Genomic DNA, 24,747 nt, shown 5'->3' on the forward strand with positions numbered 1-24,747 from the left:
TTGCAGAAGCAAAGTATGTTTCAGTTTGATGCAAGTTTACAATGTAGGCCTACGGGTTATTTCTCTATACACAGATATTGAACAAATTGCCGATCCTTCCCAAAATTCTGTTTAATGACTTTATTCTCCTTGATGCAATTTCATCTGCCTATATAGGTGCTGGAGCTTGACATTTCATGAATAAAGATGCAACATTCTCTCCTGTCTGCTAGTCTTTAGGGTCAGCCCCACAATTGGTCTTTTCAGGCAAAGCAGTAAGATTAAGGTTATTATTGTAATGTCAGATTCAGATTTCAATTTTAATTGAAATAATGTGCACTCACGTACAGTAAAATGCTTGGTTAGGCATTGTATCCGATCAGATCAGATATACCAAAAGTAAATACAATCGTCAAACTCAAACACAATAGGTAGAGCAAAGGGGAAGACACAGAGTGCAGAATATAGTTCTCAGCATTGTAGCACACGAGTTCCATAGATGAAGCCCAATGTCCGCAATGGGGTAGAGGTGAATCGGACAGCACTCTAGCTTATGGAAGGACCTTTCAGAAGCCTCATGAGAGGGGAAGAAACTGTTTCGGCTGGTGGTGGGTGCTTTCAAGCTTCTGATCATAATCCATTGCACAAATAAAGAAAGTTTGCAGCCCTCCCCTGGCGTTTGTTATGGTATCTAATGCTGCCAACTCAATTGGTTCTCAACTGAAGGCACTACGTTTAAAAAAAATTGTTGCATTTATTTTGTTAAATATATCACTTACTTGATTCCAGAGATCTTGCCGCCCTTCACTGCTACCTGCCACACTTCTCCAATCCCTCCTGCCTGATTTGCCCCGATGATGATGACAGCCAGCTGCCCAGAAAACATCACCAATGTCTGGAATACGTCTGTCCAGATCACAGCTTTCAGCCCCCCCTGAGAGTGAGAGAAAAGGAGAGAATGTGGATGGGGGGGGGGAGAGACATTAAGTAGGATAAGAAAGGGAAGTCAGACCCAGATTAAACTTTGGCAGTCAGTTTCATTCACCCATTGAATCACAGAACTACTGGCTTGCAAGCTGGTCAACAAGTGCGTCAGACAATACAGCACTGAGGAACCATCAGTGAAGTGGTCCTTCTGATCAGACTTTAAAAAGGCTCAGTCTTTTTACACAAGCAGATGTAAAAGATTCAGCAGCACATTGAAAGAGCAGCAATGCTCCTGCCTTGTATTTAATAACAAAACTGCAAAGGATTGAGACCCAAGATCAATGAGCTTTTCCACCCTAGGTACAGTATACAGCCTAACAGTGGGTAATAATTAGGGTGCAGGTCAACATGTCCCATTGAAAGGCACAACAGTCCCAACTGCTGTAGGGGGCGCTGCTCTGGCAGCAGCCATGTCAGCAGCGCGTCAGTTTTTTCAACCTTTTTTTATTTTTTAGTATGTTTTAAAGTATGTATTTAATGTAATGTTCCTTTGTGTGTTTTGTGTGGGGGGTGGTGTGGGGGGGGTAAGGGGGAAACCGCTTCGGTCGCCTCCTCCATGGAGAGGTGAGTTTTTTCAGGTCGCCTCCCCCGTGGCCTAACATCAAGGATCGGCGCGGCCTTCCCGGAGACGCGCCCGGGGGCTTCAGCGGCGGGCGCAGCGTGGACTCTCGTTGTGGAGCGGGTGAGCCCTCGCTGGGGCTCGCCGGAGGGGAGCGCTCCGTTTTGCTGGCACGGGGCTGCCGGCAGCCTGAAGCCACGGTCTGCAGAGTTCCAGCTGGCGCGGCGTCTACAGCCCGGGATCCCTCGTGGGGGGCCCAGGGGAAGAAGAAGCCATCACTGCCGGCCCGCGGCCAACTTCTACCGCGGGTCCGGCATGGACTCACCATCACCCCTGGAGGGAAGCTTCGACCGATCGGCCTACACCATCTTAAAGCCGCGGTCTCCGGTGAGGAAGAGCCGATCCTGGACTGACTCTGGACTCTGGTCCTGTCCACGGGGGGGAAATGGAGGAGGACTGGCCAAATTTTGTGCCTTCCACCACAGTGATGATTGCTGCGGTGGATGTTTGTGTTACAGTTTTATTGTGGTTGTGTGTTCTTTATTATTGTAACGCTGCTGACAACCCAAATTTCCACCGACCCTGGTTGTGTGGCAATACATTATATCTATCTATCTATCTATCTATCTATCTATCTATCTATCTATCTATCTATCTATCTATCTATAATCACTGGATGTATTGGGGAATTATAGTGGTGGTAGACAAATTGCAGTGGGTCCAAGTACTTGCTAAGGAAGTAAGTATGCCTCAAAACCAACCTCTCAAAGCACTTCTTCATTACAGGTTAGTGCCACCCACATGCCACAGAGGCATAATTGAATTAAATTGAAAGATACAGCATTGGAATAAGCTCATCAGCCCACCTGGTCCATGCTACCCATTCATCACCTGTTGACACTAGTTCTATGTCATCCCTCTATCTTTATCCACAAGCAATTTAGAGGTCAATGAACCTACAAACATACACGTCTTGGGGGATACGAGAGAAAACTGGAGCGTAGACATAGGGATAATGTGCAAACTTCACACAGACAGCACCCGAGGTCAGGGTGATGCTATGAGGCAGCAGGTCTACCAACTGTGGATACCACCCTACTCTTCCTGGGCACTTAGAACTGAGATCCTTCTGTGCGCAAATATGTGCTGCATTCACCACCTTGCAATAACAATTATAACTACCCTTCACATTACTGATCTGGGAAATCAAGTTGTATAAAGCCGCCGCATGAACATTTTGAAAAGTCAGGGCACGCTGGTCTACAGATTACTTACCACTGCTGTGTAGAGTGCACAGATCAGACCCATAGTTAGCACTGCTCCCCATAAGTCAAAGCCAGTAACTGCAAACACAAAAAACATAAGATATTTTTATTACGAACACCAAAGATCAAAAGCAGAATAACCACAATGGTCAGCACAAGATCTACCTGTGACACAATGCAACAATGACTTCAGTAACAAAGTCAGCTGCCCCACCAAAAAAAATCATCTTCCTACTGGATCAAACTTTCTCCTCCATCTGCCCCACTATCTCTACATTTCTTCCACCGATCTTCAACTTTTGCTCAATATCAGATCACATCAGGGCAGTAGAGCTGCGGCTTCACAGGGTCAGAAACCCAGCTTTAATCCTGACCTCGGGTACTGTCTGCGTGTGCAGTTTGCACGCTCTCCCTATGACCACATGGGTTTCGTCCCATATCCAAAAGACGTGTGGGCTTGAAGGTCAATTAGCCCTCTGTAAATTTCCCCTGGTGTGTAGGGAGAGAACGAGAAAGTGGGTTAACACAGAACTATTGTGAACCGGTGATCGATGGTGGGTTGGGATGAAGGGCCTGTTTCCTAGCTGCATTTCTAAACTAATAAACTGGCCAGAGCTGCAAAGGCTGATGAAATGATTTACAGTTGGCAGGGAGCACAATTTCAATTGCCATCTTACAGCCTTTGGCCCTGGATTTACTTCCTTATTAAGACTCATTTTATTCCATAATGACGCAAGCAGCCTCACATAATCAGCCGCCTCCTGACCTGTGCCCTATACAATAATGTTCATCCAGCATCTTCTAATTACAGGGCTAAGAACAAAGAGATCTTGTTTTTTTTATATGATTTAACATAATCTCTGAAAGACAGTCACTCCCAATTAATAAGATGAACACTGCCTCAGAGCCACACAGCTCTGCAATTAAATACTATATTTAACAGTCTTTACAAAAAATGGTCCTGCAATAGTGATTTAACTTAACAGAAGGGATCAATCCAAAATTCAAGATAGACACAAAATGCTAGAGTAACTCGGAGGGACAGGAAATACGTGGTGATTTCACTCTGCGAGGCAGCTGTGGCAGAAGCAAGCTCACAGACATCAGAGCATAAAAATCCATGACTTGAGCATAGTGGAGTAATAACTGTCGGAGGTAGAACATAGAACAGTAAAGCTGTTGGAAGGAACTGCAAATGTTGGTTGACACCGAAGAGAGACACAAACTGCTGGAGTTACTCAGCAGGACAGGGAGCATCTCTGGAGAGAAGGAATGGGTGATGTTTCGAGTCAAGACCTGTTTCCAGGGTCCTAAACTCATATTTGTGTTACAAGCATTGTAAAATCCACTGAAACGTATTGGGCCCTTTCTGTTCCTACTCCACATTCCCAGAATTGTTTTAATTTTCAAGTTCAAGTTCAAGTTCAAATGAGTTTATTGTCATGTGTCCCTGTATAGGACAATGAAATTCTTGCTTTGCTTAAGCACACAGAAAATAGTAGGCATTTACTACAAAGCAGATACATGTGTCCATATACCATGATATAAATATATACACACATGAATAAATAAACTGGTAAAGTGCAAATAACAGAAAGTGGTTATTAATAATCAGAGTTTTGTCCGAGCCAGGTTTAATAGCCTGATGGCTGTGGGGAAGTAGATATTCCTGAACCTGGTTGTTGCAGTCTTCAGGCTCCTGTACCTTCTACCTGAAGGTAGCAGGGAGATGAGTGCGTGGCCAGGATGATGTAGGTCTTTGATGATACTGACAGCCTTTTTGAGGCAGCAACTGCGATAAATCCCCTCGATGGAAGGAAGGTCAGAGCCGATGATGAACTGGGCAGTGTTTACTACTTTTTGTAGTCTTTTCCTTTCCAGGGCGCTCAAATTGCCGAACCAAGCCACGATGCAACCGGTCAGCATGCTCTCGGCTGTGCACCTGTAGAAGTTAGAGAGAGTCTTCCTTGACAATCCCACTCTCCGTAATCTTCTCAGGAAGTAGAGGCGCTGATGTGCTTTTTTTGATAATTGCGTTAGTGTTCTCGGACCAGGAAAGATCTTCAGAGATGTGCACGCCCAGGAATTTGAAGTTCTTGACCCTTTCAACCATCGACCCGTTGATATAAATGGGGCTGTGGGTCCCCCTCCTACTCCTTCCAAAGTCCACAATCAGTTCCTTGGTTTTGCTGGTGTTGAGGGCCAGGTTATTGCGCTGGCACCATATGGACAGTTGCTCGATCTCTCTTCTGTATTCTGACTCATCCCCATCAGTGATACGCCCCACAATAGTGGTGTCGTCAGCGAACTTGATGATGGAGTTCGCACTGTGGTTCGCTATGCAGTCATGGGTATAGAGCGAGTACAGCAGGAGGCTGAGCACGCAGCCTTGAGGTGCTCCCGTGCTGATTGTTATTGAGGCTGACACATTTCCACCAATACGAACAGACTGTGGTCTGTGGATGAGGAAGTCGAGGATCCAGTTGCAGAGGGATGCGCAGAGACCCAGTTCTGCGAGTTTGCTAACCAGTTTGGAGGGGATGATTGTGTTAAATGCCGAGCTATAATCAATGAATAACAGCCTGACATATGAGTTTTTGTTGTCCAAGTGGTCCAGTGCGGAGTGGAGGGTCAGCAAGATCGCATCCACCGTTGATCTGTTGTGGCGATACGCGAACAGCAGTGGGTCCAGATTTTTGTCGAGGTAGGAGTTGATTTGCTCCATGATCAACCTCTCAAAGCACTTCATCACCACCGGCGTTAGTGCCACTGGTCGATAGTCATTGAGGCACGTCATCTTACGCTTCTTGGGCACCGGTATAATTGATGCTCTTTTAAAGCAGGTGGGGACCTCAGACCTCAGAAGTGAGAGGTTGAAAATGTCAGTAAAAACTCCCGCCAGTTGGTCCGCACAGGTTTTTAGAACACAACCGGGTATACCATCAGGACCAGGTGCTTTTCGGGGGTTCACCCCTCTGAAGGATTTCCTGACATCGGCCTCTGTGACTGAGACTGAAATGCCATCACAGCGAATGGGGGATCGGGAAGGCACATCAGTATTCTCCATGTCAAAGCGTGCGTAAAACGCATTGAGCTCGTCAGGGAGTGATGTTACACCGACATTCAAGCTGCCTCCTGGTTTTGCCTTGTAGGAGGTGATTGCATTCAGACCCTGTCACAGCTGCCGAACATCTGTCTCGCCCTCCAGTTTGGAGCAGAAGTCCCTTTTGGCCTTTTTGATGGCCTTACCAAGGTCGTATCTGGTCTTCATGTAGGCCACTGTATCATTGGAGGTGAATACCCTGTGTCTGGACTTCAGGAGAGTGAGGATCTCAAAGTTCATCCAAGGTTTCTGATTGGGAAACACTCGGAAGGTTTTTGTAGGGATGCAGTCCTCCACATATTTCTTTATGAAGTCTGTAACAACTGTGGCATATTTGTTCAAGTCCGTTGCCGAGTCTTTGAACATTGCCCAGTCTACAGACTCCAAACAGTCCTGGAGTTGTTCTTCTGCCCCCACCCCAACCAGCTCTGTACTGTCCTCACTTCTGGGGGTGCGCTCTTTAATTGCTGCCTGTAGGCAGGAAGAAGCAGCACCGCGGTATGGTCGGACTTACCGAAGTGAGGGCGAGGGATAGAATGATAGGCATTCTTAATGGTGGTGTAGCAGTGGTCGAGGGTGTTAGGTCCTCTGGTGCAGCAGGAGACATGTTGGTGGAAGTTGGGGAGCGATTTCTTGAGGTTCGCCTTATTGAAGTCCCCAGCAATGGTGGTAAATGCCTCGGGGTAAGACGTCTGGTGTTTGTTGACCACGGTGTGCAGCTCCTCCAGTGCCAGACGGACATCTGCCTGGGGTGGGATGTAGACCATGGTCAGGATAACGGAGGTGAATTCTCTTGGGTGGTAGAAGGGACGGCACTTCACCGCCAGATGTTCGAGGTGTGGAGAGCAGGAGTTGGACAGGACTGTCACGTCTGAACACCATGCAGAGTTGACCATGAGGCAGATGCCCCCTCCTCTCCCTTTCCCAGATGCCAGGGTACGGTCCATGCGGTGGATGGAGAACCCTTCAGGCTGGACCGCTGAGTCTGGGGAGCTGGGGGTGAGCCATGTCTCTGTGAAACAGAACAGAGCATTCCCTCAGCTCCCTTTGATAAAGCAGTCTTGCCCTTAAGTCCTCCACTTTGTTTTCAAGGGACTGTACATTAGCCAGTAGGATAGTAGGGAGAGGGGGCCGAAGGCCCCTGCGCTTCATTCTGACCTGAAGTCCTGCCCAACGGCCACGTTTCCGGACACAATGGAGACTTCCCTTTGTTTCCAGGTACTGTACTTGCTGTACCTGCTGTTTCTGCGGACCTGCGCTGGAATGGGGATTCCCTCACTTATTTGCTTTAATTATTCCCCGTTTTGTTTTTTCCATACCGCTAACATTGAATTTGGCTTTCTGCTGGAAGTTAATTTTAAAGGGTTGAGTTAAGTGGAAAATCCTGGCACATTGTCGGCTCAGTTTAGTTTAGATCAGCGCGGAAACAGGCCCTTCAGCCAACCGAGTCCGCAACACCAGCAATCCCCGCACATTAACACAACCCTACACATACTAGGCGCATTTTTTTAAACATTTATACCAAGCCAATTAACCTCCAAACCTGTACATCTTTGGCGTGTGGGAGGAAACCGAAGATCTCAGAGAAAATCCACGCAGGTCACGGGGAGAACGTACAAACTCCATACAGTCAGTACCCGCAGTCACTAGTTCTATGTTATCACACTTTCTCATCCACTCCCCGCACATTCGGAATTTACAGAGGCCAATTAACTTACAAACCCATACGTCTTTGGGACGTGTAAGAAGAGGCCAATTCGGGAGCTCCATGCCGCGGAGAGAGTTTCAACCCCCCCGACACGGGAGTTTCGATCACCCCGACGGGGGCTTCGGTCAACGGCTGTGGAGGCTTTGATTGCCGACTGCGGAAGATTTGACTGCCCCGACCGCGGGAGAACAAGAGGAAGAAGATTGAACTTTATTGCCTTCCATCACGGTGAGGAATGTGGAATCCACTGTGATGGATGAATTCAAGTATTCATCTAAATACTTAAATATCCAAACATTGTTTAAAATCGAAGAGGCAGCTGGATCTCCTTTAGACCTAGAGCTTGTGTATAGTGATACTTGTGCTGAGCTGTATACAAAAATGAATTTCACTGTACCTCAGTACATGTGACAAATAAAGTGCCATTTAATCATTGAGACTATGCTGTTGATGCCAGTTATCTCATCCAAAACTACCCGAAGAATGGATACCAAATGGCTATCTGACACTTGTGGCACAGTTAGTAAACGTATGTCATTTCTGCCTGGTATCTTGGAATTCAACTCCTGCTCCCCCTTCACCAGGAGTTTAGCAGCTCAACTACCTTTAAATTCATTTTCAACTATCACTTGTGTTCCTACAACATAAAAGACAATGGAAGATGGTATGGTTATTTTTTTACATTGAGAGACATTCTCCTGCTGATTGTTGCACTAATTCATTTTTGCTATCATTTGACGCGAATCCTACTTTGAAAACAAACCGAATGAAAGAACAATGTATTTTGAAAGTCTTGACCTGAATTAATCAGGCTGCAAAGCTGTAGGGCTGCTGCCTTACAGTGCCAGATGCACAGGTTCGATCCAGACCGCGAGTGCTGTCTGTACGGAGTTTGTACGTTCTCCCCGTGGGTTTTCTCTGGCTGCTCCGGCTTCCTCCCACACTCCAAAAACGTATAGGTTTGTAGGTTAATTGGCTTTGGAAAAATAGTAAATTGTCCCTAGTGTGTAGGATAGTGTTAGTGTGCGGGGTGATCACTGGTCGGCGGAGACTCAGTGGGCTAAAGGGCCCGTGTCTGTTCTGTATCTCAAAAGTCTAATCAGGTAATAAATGGGTGGGAAAGCCCAGCTGTCCTCACCACATATGCCTCACACTCATAATCGTTTGAATATTGCCGCCGGACTCTTTTCTGCCTCATGGCCCTTTGCTGCAGCTCCTCGTAGCCATGGCATGGCAGAGAGGCAAAGGATTTTGAGAACAAATGAGGAAAAAATAATTTCTGTAGCATTCCTATGACCCATTTTCTCTCTTCTCCACCGAGCATTCAAAACCATCCCGGGGCATCACGTACATCATGTTACCTAGATTTACACTGGCCATGATGTGAAACTAAACAACATAAGTCGCCGAGAGGCGACGCTCTCATTTCGCTCCTACCATCAGGAAGGTGGTACAGGATCCTGAGAATTAGGACTACCAGGTTCAGGAATAGTTTCTTCCCAATAACCATCTGGATCTTGAACACTACACTACACAACACTAACCTCAACTATGAACCTGAATAGTGAAAGAGTGATGTGGATGTGCATAGAGTGGGAGGATGTTTCCACTAGTGAGAGAGTCTGGGACCAGAGGTCTTAGCCTCAGAATTAAAGGATGTTCTTTAGGAAGGAGATGAGGAGGAGTTTCATTAGACAGAGTTTGGTGAATCTGCAGACAAAGGCGGCCGTCAATGTATATTTTAAAGTCAGAGATAGATAGATACAAGGGTTATGAGGAGAATGCAAGTGAATGGAGATAGATAGATCAGCCATCATTTAGGTATGTTGCAAAGCCTACTTGAAGCGTCGCTGAAAATCTATCCCAGCCCGTGTGCGCGAATTTGGCGCCGTTTAGAGGGGGGCGGGTTTAAAACGCGATTTTTCACTAGGCTGTTCAAATCAAGGTTTTTCAGCCTAGTTAATTATTAATGAAAAATCGCTGGAAGATTCCGTAGCTGGAGGTATTTTTAGTTTTAAGGGCTTTCTATACTTGTTATAGTAGTTTAAAAATTAACCTCTAAACCCCCGACCGCCGGCAACCGGTCGGATCTTCAGGGGAAAACGGGAGGTAGGCTGTTTATTTTTACGTTAAAAAGGGCTTATTAAGATCCCTTTATACAAAGTTTAAAGTTGCGAGTAGCTAATTTTGGGCCCATTATATCCCGCAGTATTTTACTGGGCATTTGAGGACACAAATCTAGCGCAATGTGAACGTTCTAAACCAGCGTGTTCATAGGATCTCACTAGAAAGCCGATTTAAATGGACTTTAATTTACAGCAATTGAACACTAAATTCCTTCCATTTGGCCTATAAATTAATGTCAATGAGATTTAAAAATCATGTTTTATTGTGAATTATTTGTGAATATTATTTGGACACTATTATTAGGCTATTTAAAAATGTTAATCATTTACAGGTGCACAACCTTTTATCCGAAGTTCCAAATAACGAAAAGCTCCGAATAGCGGACATTTTTTCGATCCTTGAAGAAAGGTCCTTGAAGACGTTCACCAAGGGCTGCCCGCAGAGGTGACAGCGGAACCTCCGGTCGGTCCTCGAAGGGGAACTAAATCCCCGTTCATAAAAGAGAAGGTGAGGGTATATTGCGCGGGAGGCTTAATAATTGACAATCTGCTGCTGCCTGCCCGCTGAGTTAAAAAGTTCCCACGGTAGACTCACGATACACAGTGTATCGTGAGTCTTGCGTGGGAACTTTTTAAACTCAGCGGGCAGGCAGCAGCAGATTGTCGCTCCCTTCAGTTTCACCCCGCCTACACCCCTCTGCTTCCCGGCCATGTGTGTGACCCCTTCCCTCTCCAGCTCACCGCCCATTGCATCGGCGCGGGGGCTTTGCACTGCCTTCACGACGGCGATGCCAGCAGGTCAGTGCCAGTCACCGGAAACGTCAGGACCAACGGGACACCGACCCCCAGGCCCACTGCAAACCCAGGTGATGTTTTAGCACAGATTATTGGACCATTCTATCAATGTATATTAACATACCTGCATTTAGGGCCAGAGCAGGTGCGTAGAGGACCACACCCATGTAAATAACCTGAAATGTGAAGAAAAAAAGTAATTAGACAGAAACAGCATCCCACGCAGACAGGTCTGATAAGTTAAAAAAAAACACAGCAGTTAACAGCACCATGACTTTGGATCAAATGAGACGAATCTGAGCACTAAAGCCTCAGAACTGTACTGAAGGAAAGCTCAAAGCTTAAAATTGTATTTTATTGTCAGAGTCTTTCAGTCACGATTACACCATAGATATGGTTCCCTCAAGGACAGTGGGCAGCTTTTCATGTTGAAGTCATTTTCTGGTGGTCTTAACATGCGGTCCCTTTCATAGAAACAAACACAATAGGTGAAGGAATAGGCCATTCGGCCCTTCCAGCCAGCACCATAGATACATAGAAAGGTGCAGGAGGAGGCCATTCGGCTCTTCGAGCCAGCACCGCCATTCATTGTGATCTTGACTGATCTTCCCCAATCAATAACCGTGCCTGCCTTCTCCCCATATCCCTTGATTCCACCAGAGCTCTAGTAGCCCTAGAGCTCTATCTAACTCTCTGTTAAATCCATCCAATGATTTCACCTCCACTGCTCTCTGTGGCAGGGAATTCCACAAATTCACAACTCTCTGGGTGAAAAAGTTTTTTTCTTACCTCAGCCCTAAATGGCCTCCCCTTTATGATCATGGCTGATCATTTTAAATCAGTACCCTGTTCCTGCCTTTTCCCCATATCCCTTGATTCCTTTAGCCCTAAGAGCTAAATCTAACTTGCGAAGTAAAAGTATCACTTAAAAATATATTTTTTTAATTATCAGTACTGTCACTTACTTGGTAAATTCCTATTGATCAATTTCTGAGACATTCGTAGGCTCATGTGGATTGAACAGGGAAATTAGATTGAAGGAACAGGTTTTTTGACGCAGCCAAGCATGGCAGGCCAAATACCTTCCTTCACGGGCAGACGACAAAAAAAGTAGATTGATGCCATCTGGAATCACCCAATTTAAAAATTATCTTCTCTGGTACACAGGCATAATGAACAGTCATTTGAAACTGAATCTTATTTTGGCTTTTGGAACGAAAGGAAGAAACATCAAACAGCAAGAAAAAAATCAGTGATTTTCCCCTTTAGTAACTCATCATTAAACATCTAATATTTACACGTGTGTACATTCCCTGCACACATCCGCAGCCCTTCTTTACTTGGTTCTGCACTCGTTTCTTCACGGAGGCCTTTCCATCCTTAGGAGGTTTTAACTCCCATTTGTAGAGAAAGTAGTTGAGGCAGCTTCAGTGCCCTCCATAATGTTTGGGAAATGACCCATCATTTATTTATTTGCCTCTGTACTCCACAATTTGAGGTTTGTAATAGAAAAAAAATCACATGTAGCTAAAGTGCACATTGTCAGATTTTAATAAAAGCCATTTTTACACATTTTGGTTTCACCATGTTGAAATTACAGCAGGGTTTATACATAGTCCCCCCCATAATGTTTGGGACACAGCAATGTCATGTAAACAAAAGTAGTCATGTTTAGTATGAATCGCAGCTTGAAGTCTGCGATTCATGGACATCACCAGTTGCTGGGGATACTGGTCTGAAGAAGGGTTTCGGCCCAAAACTTTGCCTATTTCCTTCGCTCCATAGATGCTGTTGCACCCCCTGAGTTTCTCCAGCACTTTTCTCTACCTTCAATTTTCCAGCATCTGCAGTTCCTTCTTAAACACCAGTTGCTGGGTGTCTTCTCTCGTGATGCTCTGCCAGGCCTGTATTGCAGCCATCTTTAGCTTATGCTTGTTTTGGAGGCTAGTCCCCTTCAGTTTTCTCTTCAGCATATAAAAGGCATGCTCAATTGGGTTCAGATCGGGTGATTGACTTGGCCACTCAAGAATTGACCATTTTTGTGCTTTGAAAAACTCCTTTGTTGCTTTAGCAGTATGTTTGGGATCATGTCTTGCTGTAGAATGAAACGTCTTCAGAAGCCGTACATGCCCATGCCATAACACCCCCACCACCGTGTTTCACAGATGAAGTGATATGCTTTGGATCTTGGGCAGTTCCTTCTCTCCTCCATACTTTGCTATTGCCATCACTCTGATATAAGTTAATCTACGTCTCATCTGTCTACAAGACCTTTTTCCAGAACTGCGGTTGCTCTTTTAAGTACTTTGTGGCAAACTGTAACCTGGCCATCCTACTTTTGCGAGTGATCATTGACAAATCCACACCTGACTCCTGGGGAGTTTTTCTGATCTGTTTGGGGATTTTTCTCTATTACAGGGAGAATTTTTCTGTCATCAGCTGTGGAGGTCCCTTTGCGATTAGTAAGCTCACCAGTGCTCTCTTTCTTCTTAATGTTCCAAACAGTTGATTTTGATAAGCCTAAGGTTTGGCTGATGTCTCTAACAGTTTTATTCTTGTTTCTCAGTCTCCTATTGGCTTCTTTGACTTTCATTGGCACAACTTTGGTCCTCATGTTGTTAAACAGCAATAAAGTTTCCAAAGGTGATGGAAAGACTGGAGGAAAGACTAGGTGCTGAGAGCTGCATTGAGATGCCATTTAAACACATCTGAGCAATTACAAACACCTGTGAAGCCATGTATTCCAAACATTATGGTGCCCTGAAATGGGGGGAAGACTGTATGAACATAGCTGTAATTTCTACATGGTGAAACCAAAACGTATAAAAATACCCTTTAATAAAATCTGACAATGTGCACTTTAACCACATGTGATTTTTTTTCTATTACAAATCTCAAATTGTGGAGTACAGAGGCAAATAAATAAATGATGGATCCTTGTCCCAAACATTCTGGAGGGCGCTGTACAATAACATAATTTAAAACACATTTGGACAGGTACCTGGATAAGAAAGGTTTAGAGGGATATGGGCCAAAGACAGGCAAATGGAACTAGCTGAGACTGGGCTAACCATCAATAATTTAATCAGCATGGTAGAGTTGGGCCGAAGGGCCAGTTTTCATGCTGAATTACTCAATGATTGTGCAACTCAACAGTAGTTCATTGCAATCCTTCCTGCCGCTTAATCACACTGTCCATGTAAATGCCCCCGATGCTGCCTTTGTAATTACTCGTATACCCACCTGCTGAGGTACAGCGAACCTTGGAAGATGTAGCAGAGACCCAAATGATTCGAAGGAATCCGATTAATTCATACACTTGCTTCAACATGTTGAGTTGAGAGGATTACGTAGCCTATTTCAGCACCGTGAATGTCATATGTGCACCCTACTGATTTGCTGCTCCATTGTTGGGGCATGGTTCCTCACCATCTCCAATAATATCCAGCCAACCAACAAGACAATGAAGAATTTTTAATCTGGCAATACTTTGCACTTACTTTCCAGGGGGAAATACAGCGAGTTGCTCATAGGGTTGACATTTTCCCCAGGATGGAAAAATTAAATATTAGAGGGCAAATAAAGATGTGCTGGGCAAGTTTAAAAAACAGAGGGTGATGAGTGACTGGCAAGCACTGCACGGGGTGGTAGTTGAGGCAGATACCATAGTGACATTTAAGACATAGATTATGTGCAGGCATATAAGAGTTGGTCTTGGTATCATGTTCGGCCCGTTCCTGTGCTGTTCTGTGTTCTAAGTGTATATCGTCATTGACTTACACTTCAGATTCTTTATTAAAACATAAACTGATCACAACATTTAAAGGGGAGCATAGTGGTACCGTGAGTAGAACTGCTGTCTCACTTCTCCAGTGACTCGGGTTTGACCATAAATATTGTCTATGTTGAGTTGGCACGTTCTCTCCATGATCGCACAGGTTTCCTCTGGCACTCCAGTTTCCTCCCACATCGCAACAACATGTGGACTGACAGGTTAGGTAGGCGGCGCGGCTCTGGCCAGCAGCGGCCTCTGCAGTCTGTCCGCGTTTTTATTATTTTCTGTCTGTGTTTTAATGTAGTTTTTGTTATTTTTTGTTGGGGTGTGTGTGTGGGGGGGGGGGGGGGGTGGGGTGGGAGGGGGGGGGGAAACTTTTTAAATCTCTCCCTGCACTGGAGACCCGACCTTTTCTCGTCGGGTTTCCGTTGTCGTTGGGGCCACAACGAGGAGCGGCCTCCAACAGGAAGGAAGAAGCCGGGGACTCTGGTGCTACTCACCGTCGCCGTCGCGGGGCTGGCCGAGTCCGGAACGGTTGGAGCGGTGGAGGAGCGCTGCTGCTGCTGCTGCTGCTGCTGCCGCTGCTGATGCGGAGGCTGCTACTGCGGGTCTGCGGACGGCGGCACCGGGAGCCCGCGGATCCCTGGAGGGAGACCGCTTTTCGGGGCTCCTGCAACGGCGAATTCTCCCGCCCGTGTTGCGGGGTTGAAGAGCTCCAGGAGCGGGGCCTGACATCACCGCCCCGCGCGGCTTGGAATGGCTGCGGGACTTTGCGAGCGCACGCCGGGGGCTCCAACACCAAGACCCGGTGTGCGACCTCGCACCACCCGGCGTGGCTTTAATGGCCGCGGGACAATCACCATCGCCAGCCGGGGGCTTTGACTTTGACTCTGACATCGGGGGGGGGGGGGAGGAGTGCAGTGGAGAGATAAGTTTTTTTTGGCCTTCCATCACAGCTATGTGATGGATGTTTATGTAAAATGTAATTATGTTGTGTCTGGGGTCTATTTGTGTGTAATGTATGGCTGCAGAAACGGCATTTCGTTTGGACCTCCAGGGGTCCAAATGACAATTAAATTGACTCTTGACAGCGCACCATGATTAGCCACAGTTTGTAGGCGAGTTAAGGAGACGAGGAAGTGTTGATGGGAAAGTGGGGAGAACAAGTTAAAAGGGTAAATTAATGAAGGAATAGGATTGCACTGCGAGTCAACATAGACTCAATAGGCCAAAACTGCTTCCCATGTTCTAAGGAGACCTATAAATTAATGACAATCTGACAATCAAGTAAAGCATAAATTATGGTAATGACGTAGAAAGTTTACTGATTGGTTAAACAGACTGATTGATATTCTGACAATAGCAGTTGGTTTTTTTTTTAAACACAGAAGTTTCTTTTTTTGTACATGATTGTTCAATATAAAAATTTACACCAGCAACCTATAATAAAATAACGTTTAATAAAGCACCTGGAGAAACCACACTCACCATTTGGAAAATAAAGGTCAGCGTCCCGCAGAGTCGCGTGGCCCTGTTAAACCGCAGCTCCAGGTACTGCAACCAAATAAATTCACACTGCAGGTTAGAGGGACAGAAAAACAATCTAACGAGGCAGCGGAACTGCAGGAACCAGAACTATAACACGCCTACTGTATGCTGGCCTAAATGTCAGCATTACCCCAGTAAATGTGAAGAGTGAGGCCTCACCTCTCCCTTCCGACCGCAGCCAAGGATCCACAGAAGATCGCCGCAGCCCTTGCCCTGACCCAGCAAGGCCGCCTGGATAATCACAGACCAGTCTTACCCAGGTCACACCATCTTCTTCCCTCTCCCATCAGGCAAGAGGTACAGAAGTGTGAAAATGCATACCTCCAGATTCAGGGACAGTTTCTTCCCAACTGTTATCAAGCAACTGAATGGTCCTCTTCATTAACTAGAGTGCGGTTCCGACCTCCAATCTACCTCATTGGAGAACTTTGAACTACCTTTAATTGGACTTAATGTTATCTCTTTGCATTAAATATTGTACCCTTTATCCTTTATATGTACACTGTGGAAGGCTTGATTGCATGCATGCATATTTTCTTTGATAAATAACACACAATCAAAAGCTTTTCACTGTACCTCGTTATACATGACAATAATTATAAAATAAAATAAACTAATATGCAGGGATGTTGCTCTCCTAACCAAAAAGTCGTCTTACAGAAGAGTCTTTCACACCAACCTACCACGTCTTAATAGTATCAGATTGAGAGATCCCATGACAAGGACTTGTTAGTGCACAGGAAAGTCCTTCCCCAGTCTTCAAATCAATATTACGATCTGGTTATCATCACAGAGATGGCTGGTGAAGTTGACTGCACAAATTACTAACATTACACTTCAAATACAAATCATTATCTGTGACGTACTTTGGGACATTGAGACTGTGACATGCCAGCGTTCTTAAGCTTCGTAAACATACATAGAAACATAGAAATTAGGTGCAGGAGTAGGCCATTCGGCCCTTCGAGCCTGCACCGCCATTCAATATGATCATGGCTGATCAATTCGTAGTCATAGAGACTCACATTGTGGAAACAGGCCCTTCGGCTCAACTTGCCCACACTGGCCAACATGTCCCATCTGCACTAGTTTGGCCCATATCCCTCTAATCCTGTCCTATCCATGAGCCTATCTAAATGATTCTTAGACATTACGATAGTACCTTCCTCAACTACCTCCTCTGGCAGCTCATTTCATATCCCCACTACCCTTTGTGTGAAAAAGTTACCCCCCCCAAGTTCCTATCAAATCTTTCACCCCTCACCTTAAACCTATGTCCTCCAGTTTGTGATTCCCTACTCTGGGTAAGAACTCTGTGCATCTACCCGATCTATTCCTCTCATGATTGTATGCACCTCTGTAAAGATCACCCCTCATCCTCCGATGCTCCAAATGTCCTAGCCTACTCAACCTCTCCCTATATCTTAGATCTCCCTAAGCTTAGACCCTCGATTCCTGCCAACATCTTTGTAAATCTTCTCTGCACCCTTGACAGCATGTGTTCTGATTTCCTCCCACATCCCAAAAACGAGCTGGTTTGTAGGTTAATTGGCTTCTGTAAAATTGCCCCTAATGAAAATTGGGGAAGGCAAAGAGCTGGCGTTTGCAGGTTATCTATGGTTAGCGTGGACTCGGAGGGCCGAATGGCCTATTTCTATGCCGTAGCTCTAAAAATTGTTACAGGGAAAATCAGTGAGAGTGGGATTGCTCAGCGAACACAGATTTAATGGGCAGAAACAGCCTTCTATGTCATTCGGAAGTATGGAAAAACTGGATTGTAGTTATTTAACCAGAATAGTCACACATTGTTGACCAAACATATTCTATTCCTTCCCCACAAGAAATTGCAGAGAATTGAGGACGCAGTCCAGACCATTACATAAACCAACCTCCCTTCCAATGACTCCATTTTCACCTCGCGCTGCGTCGGCAAGGACACCAGCATAATCAAGGGCGAGTCGCACCCCTCCTGATTCAGTTTCTTCCCAGCTGTTATCAGTCAACTGAACCATCATATCAACAACTAGAGTGCGGTCCTGAGCTATCATCTACCTCATTGGAGACCTTCGGACTATCTTCAATCGGACTTTACTGGACTTTATCTTGCACTAAACATTACTTTTTTGATCATGCATCTGTACACTGTAAATGGCTCGATTGTAATTGTGTATTGTCTTTCCACTGACTGGTTAGCACACAACAAAAGCTCGGTACACAAAACAATAAATTAAACTAAACAAAAATGGAGTGCTAGATAGCATCTCAGAATGGGACTAGAACTGGTTATGTGTCTCCCCCCCCCCCCATTTGTTGTCTCCAACTGAACAGTACAAAGCCTCAGCATGGATCCAAGGTCATCAGACCATCCAGGCCTTCGTCTGCTTCACCAATGAAACCTTTAACACAGTTTCACATTTGTTGCCCAAACTATGCTCTTGACGTTCAAACATCACGTGCGGACAATAGTGAACTGAGATAGCTGTGCGCCAGCTAAATAAAAGATCATGATTAAAAAAAAGTTAATAACTGTTGCTTGTTCACCGCATTTGCGAACTTTAATCTTTTGTGCATTTGTTGGCAATATGGCAAGAATAAAACGTTTCTTCTTTATAATCGAGTACTTTAGTTACCGATTGACAGAAGATGTTTGTCATTATGATCATGAGTTATATTTGGAGAAACAAGGAACAGTAGATGCTGGAATCTTGAGCAAAAGTCACAAAGTGCTGGAGTAACAGTGGGTTAGTCAAAGTTCAGGAAGGGAAATGGATAGGTAACGTTTCTAGCCAGGACTCTTCTTCAAACTGATTGTATTTGGATGGAGGTGCGAAAAAAGCTGGCAAGTGAAAGGCAGAAGAAAGACACAAAAAGCTGAAATAACTTAGCGGGACAGGCAGCATCTCTGGATAGAAGGAATGGGTAACATTTCGGTCTCGACCCAAAACATATCGCATTCCTCCTCTCCAGAGATGCTGCCAGTCCCGCTGAGTTACTCCAGCTTTCTGTGCCTTTCTTCGGTTTAAACCAGCATCTGCAGTTCCTTCTTACACAAGTGAAAGGCAGATACTAGTGATGGGGGGGGGGGGGGGGGGGGGTAGCTAAGCCGATGTGTGTGAAGCTACAATGGTTAGAGATGGAATGGAGACAAATGGGTGAAAGATAAGGAGAGAAGCGGGGTGCAATGTAAAGTCAGAGGGAAGGATATAGGTGGGATGGGACTGTGGCAGACAGCTGGGGGGGGGGGGGGGGGGGGGGGGGAATGAGCAGCAAGATAATGGCTGCACAAGGTTTGGGGTCAAAAGAAACGGTGCAGCCAAAACCTATTTCACTGGACAGAAGTAAAAATGGTTTAGGGTACAAAAGCAAATCATTTGGCTCAACTGATTTTGCCAATCTTGACCCCCTCATTAGACTCTTCAAACTCCTCTGATCTTATTGAAGAAATAAGGAACTGCAGATACTGATTTACTAAAATGACACAAAGTGCTGGAGCAACTCAGCAGGTCAGGCAGCACACCTGGAGAAGATGGAAACTTCAAACTCAAGTTTCGGGTCCGGATCATTCTCCATACTTTGGAGTCTGAAGAAGTATCCCAACACAAAACGTCGCCTATCCATGTTCTCCAGGGATGCTCTCTGACCTGCTAAGTTACTTTAGCACTTTGTGTCTTCCTCAGATATTATTCCTTTTTGCCTCGTATACACATCCACCTTCCCTGGGATAAGTTATCATTCACCTCAATCACTTCTGTAAAAAGTTTAGCTTAGAGCTAGAGTGTGGAACCAAGTCTACACACTAGGGACAATTTACAATATTTACCAAAATCAATGAACCTACAAACCTTTTTGTCTTTGAAATGTGGGAGGAAACCAAAACACCCTGGAAAACCCACGCAGTCACGGAGAACTTACAAACTCCGTACAGACTCTGTGGGAGCAGGGACAGTGGACATTGGGTGCATACTCTGTGGGGGGAATATCATGCAGGATGTGTTGGAAACGACAAAAATTGGATCCGAGGGTAGAATTTCAGCGCAGAGGATTCTAAAACTAGATGGCATGCGACTAAGGTAAAATGGGAGAGATTTTAGAGGGATTTAAGGGAGGTTTATTTATTGTTATTGGTTGTTGTTTTTGGATTTTCACGCACAAAAGTCCAAACCATTTGCCATTGTAAGGTGTTTGCAACTCCATCACTGACCATTCTCCCCGCATACTTTGCAGTGCACAGGGGCAGCCGAACCTGCCGATTCTATTCTATTATTTCTTGTTTGTATTTCAGAAGTCCAGTTTCAGCAGTTATCTTGAAGACATAAAAGTCTGCAAATAGTGGAATGTGTAATAACAAACCAGCTGGAAGAACTCAGCGAGTCAGGCTGCATCTGTGGATTCACGCCAACCAAGCTGGCATTCTGTACCATTCCCATTTGTCTGCATTTGGTCCACATCCCTCGAAACCCTTCCTATCCATAAGCATAATTGTATCCGCTTTTATAGTTTCCTCCTGCAGGCTCATTTCAGATATGGAATGCCCTCCGAGTGAAAAGGTTGCCCGTGAGGTCCGTCAAATCTCTCCCCACGCACCTTAATCCCATGCCCTCTGGTTTTAGGACCCTCTGCTCTAAGGGAAAATAAAACGATTGCTTCTTGACTTTCAGCTTCAATTTCGGTCATTTCCTACATGTCCTATCCAATATTCCCCTAACCAGAGTATTCATCCAATGCCCATTGCTTCCACTGCCCCTGCACCCACTGAACCAAAATGGCTTTGAGGCACACAATATTGCAAATGTGGCAAAACAAAAGACTGTAAAGCTGCCAATTTTGCAAGGTCACGTTATTTCCCCCAGTGAAACAAAAATATCCTTCAGCTAAACGCAAAAGATCTCTCAGAATAAGATCAAAGAAGAGCAGCAAGATTATCCTGACAACACACCCAGTATTTATCTCGCAATCAAAACTCTAAAAGATTTCAGCATCATCACAATGTTGCTACACAAGAAGATGCGTTACGCAACTTGACTGCTGCACCTCCTACTACAGTGACCACTTAAGAAATGGCTGCTCACCTCTGGAATGTGAGAAATGGAGGGGGAGTAAAAGTCCTTCAATTTACTAGCAAAACGTTTCATAATTTAGAAAACCTCCACATTTAAAGTTTCATCACAAGACTGGAGCCAACTCAACAGTACAGAAACAGGCCCATCGGTCCACCTTGGTTTCTGTGTTTAGTAATCCCACATTTGTCTGCATTTGGCCCAGAGCCCTCTAAATCATTCCTATCCATACATGTCCCAATGTTGTCATTGTACTTGCTTCTGTAGTTTCTTCTGGCAGCTCTAGTCCAGATATAGTCTAAGTGAAAAGGTTGTCCGCAAGGTCGCTCTCAAACCTCTCCCCTTTGACCTTAAATTGATGCACTCTAGTTTCATAATCCTCGACCCTGGGGAAAAGTCCAAGCATTCATTTTATCCACACCCTTCATAATCTTGTATACCACAATAAGGTCTCCTCAGCCTCCTACACTCCAAAGGAAAAAAAACCCCAGTCTGATCTCTCCACACGTTTGCAAACCCTCCCTTCCTTTCTCTCCTCAGTCATACAGGACAGAAACAGCCTAATTCGTCCAAGACAATCAAGATGAACCATCTAAGCAAGTCCCATTTGCCCATCTCACTCTGAACCTTTCCTGTCCACGTCCCTGCCCAAATGTCTTTTAAATGCCGATATAGCATCTGCCTCAACAACCTCCTCTGGTAGCTCGTTTATTTTTTTTGAAAACATAAACTTTGCTTACCTCGTAAGTGCTGGTGAGTCCCAGTCGGTAAAACACAGGGACGAAGATGTGAGCCGGGATCAGGAGCCCTAGAAAGTAGGAGCATCCGAGGAACCAGTACTCCGTGCCATGCGTGTAGATCTCAGCCGGCACGCCCAGGATGGCCACGGCGGACTGGAAAGTGGCGAGGAGGGAAAGGGCCACCGGCACAAAGGTCATGCTGCGTCCGGCCAGCAGGAACTCCTGGGTGGTCCTCTGTCGCCCGCCACTCAGTGCGTAGAAGAGTCCGATGGCCGAGGAGACAATCAGGAGCAGGGCAAAGATGACATAGTCCGCCACAGAGAAACGCATCAGGGCCGGAGGGGGCATTTTCTCCGCAGGAGACTTGCTGCTCTCCCCTGGCACAAGAGTTCTTCAATTCCCTGCGGTCTTCAGGGAGAGGAAAGTCCCCGACACAAATCTTCAGAGAAAAGTCATCGTCGTTGCAGCCAAGGACACAGAGCGGTTGACTGAAAGGCAGCAGAGTCACTGGCACGGAGTGGAACGTAGGGAAAGCAGCAGGGGCATGATTAAACTTGTGAAGTGCTGGTCTGGCAACCCAATCCCCGTCTGCTTCCGCCCAACACGAAGTCAGCACACACAGAGGAACAAAGCCTCACCGTGATGGGTCAGAGTACACCGGGCTTCAACCAATCGTACCTGCAGCAAATGAAAAACATTGAGTCCAAGGCTGGTTAAAAGATAAGCGTCTGGAAGCCATCCACAGAGACCGAGGGCTGGAAGGGGGTGGGAGGAGAGAGAGAGAGAAGTTCTCATTTAATTGCTAGCAGACAAAACATTGCACTTTGTACAAACTTGAGTAGCCAAATGTTTGCTAATGAAGTAGCAGTATATTGAAATAAATTAAGCACAGCGAGTTGATCAGCCAGATGATTTGCATGTTGTCGCCCAAGAATTCGACAACGTTGAATAAAAGCTGGCTATGCTAAATCCTCTTTAACCTTGAACTTTCTCTTTGAGGGAACTTTATCCTTCCTTCAGCAAGCCGACCTCTCCAGGAAAAAGACAATTTAAAGCCCATTCTGAGTGTCTCATCAAAGAGCAAAAAGGTCTTGGACTAAGACCCAGTTCCAGAGATTTATTCCCACAATTTTGTGTGACACATTACCACTGCACTTACATTTGAAACATTAAACTGGAGCCCTGTATTCATGAATCATCTTTCAATGGCGCTCTGCCATGTTTCAATACTGTAAAAAGGGACACAGAGTGCTGGAATAACTCAATATAGCAAATTGGATGTAATGCGATAGATGAATTAGGGAACACTTAGTGCGGTAGTAACTTAGGCAGGGAATAACTTCTCAGGCAGCATCTCTGGTGGGTATGGACAGGTGACATCTCAGGTCAAGGCCCTTCTTCAAATTCCAGAAATTCGTTTAGTTTCAAGAAACTGCATGGAAAAAGGCCCTTCGGCCCTCTGAGTTGTGCCGACCTTCGTTCACACATTTACACTAGTTCTATGCTATCCCACTTTCTCATCCACTCCCTACACACTAGGGGCAATTTACAGAGGTCAATTAAGCTACAAACCCTCACATCTTTGGGATGCAAGAGGAAAACATAGCATCCAGTAGAAATCCATACAGGGAGAACATACAAACTCCTCTAGGTACTGATGAAGTCAGACATTATAGCAGCGTTTAAGAGGCTATTAGATGGGCACATCGAAACACAGGAAATGGAGGACATGAATCACAAACAAGCAGAGGAGATTAGTTAAACTTGGCTTCATAGAAACATAGAAAATAGGTGCAGGAGTAGGCCATTCGACCCTTCGAGCCTGCACCGCCATTCAATATGATCATGGCTGATCATCCAACTCAGTATCCTGTACCTGCCTTCTCTCCATACCCCCTGATCCCTTTAGCCACAAGGGCCACATCTAACTCCCTCTTCAATATAACCAATGAACTGGCCTCAACTACCTTCTGCAGCAGAACTGGTAGTTCTGCCGCAGTCTGGTGAACCTTCTCTGTACTCCCTCTATGGCAAGATTATGCTTGGATATTGTGGGTCGATTGTCCCAGCATCTTCAATTCTCTCTAAAACATTGTCTATTCCGCTTCGAAATCTCCTCAAGGTATGCCCACCTTGAAGAAGTTCTCCTCCTCTAGAAGGGTCTCGACCCAAAACATCACCTATTCCTTTGCTCCATAGATGCTGCCTCACTCGCTGAGTTTCTCCAGCATTTTTGTCTACCTTCGATTTTTCCAGCATCCGCAGTTCTTTCTTAAACTGTAGATAATGTTGATATCCTAAATACTTGACCTACACCACATCTGGCTTACACCACATCTCCTTTGCAGAAACAGGTCATTCAGCCCAACTGAACCAACAATGGACCATTGCAGGCTCCTCCTTTCCTTGATCATCCTTGCTGGCCTTGATTTGTTCTTTCCATACCTTTCATTCGTTTGTTCTTTCTACCTTTTCATACATCTATTTTCCCTATCCCGACTCTCTTCCTGAAGAAATGCCTCAACCCGAAACGTCACCTATTATTTTGCTCCAGAGATGTTGCCCGAGCCACTGAGTTACTCCAGCCGTTTGTGCCCATCTTTGGTTTAAACCAGCATCTGTAATTCCTTTCTACACAAACTCCATTCTGGTATTTATGATTCACATCTTTCTCCACCACTTGGTCCACTCTTTTTATTGAACTCTTTTTATTCTTCTCGCACTAACATTCTTTGCCAGCTTTCCGAAAGTACATCAATGTTACTCTGTTCAACCTCACATTGTGGTAACAAGTCAACCACATGCTGGGTAAAATGTTTCCTTGCTGGTATTACTGGCAACTCACGTACCTTCATGAGCCTGCTTCCGTTGGACAGCAATATAGTAAAACATTACGCCCATCCAAATTATATTATGTGAGTACGTGGGTGTGAAAATGTGACCACAAAGACACAGACTGCAGATCAAGCAACAAACTACTCACTTTCATTTGACCCATCAGCTAATTTTTCAATTAACCATTTTCGACTGTCACAGTTATTTTGCTTTTGGTATGTCAGGTTGACTGGATGCCTCCAGGAATTAGTCAATGAGCTGCTATTGTCT

At 45.3% G+C, this 24,747-nt stretch overlaps 1 protein-coding gene across 2 annotated transcripts in view; it reads right to left on the bottom strand.

The window, feature by feature from the left end:
• Positions 1-24,747, bottom strand: part of slc5a6a (solute carrier family 5 member 6a) — a 51,597-nt gene that overhangs the window by 25,490 nt on the left and 1,360 nt on the right. The window contains exons 2-6 of one of the 2 annotated variants that reach the window (XM_055632189.1): positions 21,643-22,320; positions 15,786-15,851; positions 10,647-10,698; positions 2,801-2,868; positions 759-913 (exon numbers count right to left, since the gene is read on the bottom strand). In XM_055632189.1, coding sequence (XP_055488164.1) covers positions 759-913; positions 2,801-2,868; positions 10,647-10,698; positions 15,786-15,851; positions 21,643-21,990 — 689 coding nt within the window. In that variant the 5' untranslated portion in view covers positions 21,991-22,320. Of the gene's footprint in view, positions 1-758; positions 914-2,800; positions 2,869-10,646; positions 10,699-15,785; positions 15,852-21,642; positions 22,398-24,747 lie in introns of both variants that reach the window. The other variant, XM_055632190.1, reaches the window with a different exon arrangement.

The sequence above is a fragment of the Leucoraja erinacea genome, chromosome 3 (genome assembly GCF_028641065.1).
Source record: "Leucoraja erinacea ecotype New England chromosome 3, Leri_hhj_1, whole genome shotgun sequence".
In the NCBI taxonomy this organism is placed as follows: domain Eukaryota; kingdom Metazoa; phylum Chordata; class Chondrichthyes; order Rajiformes; family Rajidae; genus Leucoraja; species Leucoraja erinaceus.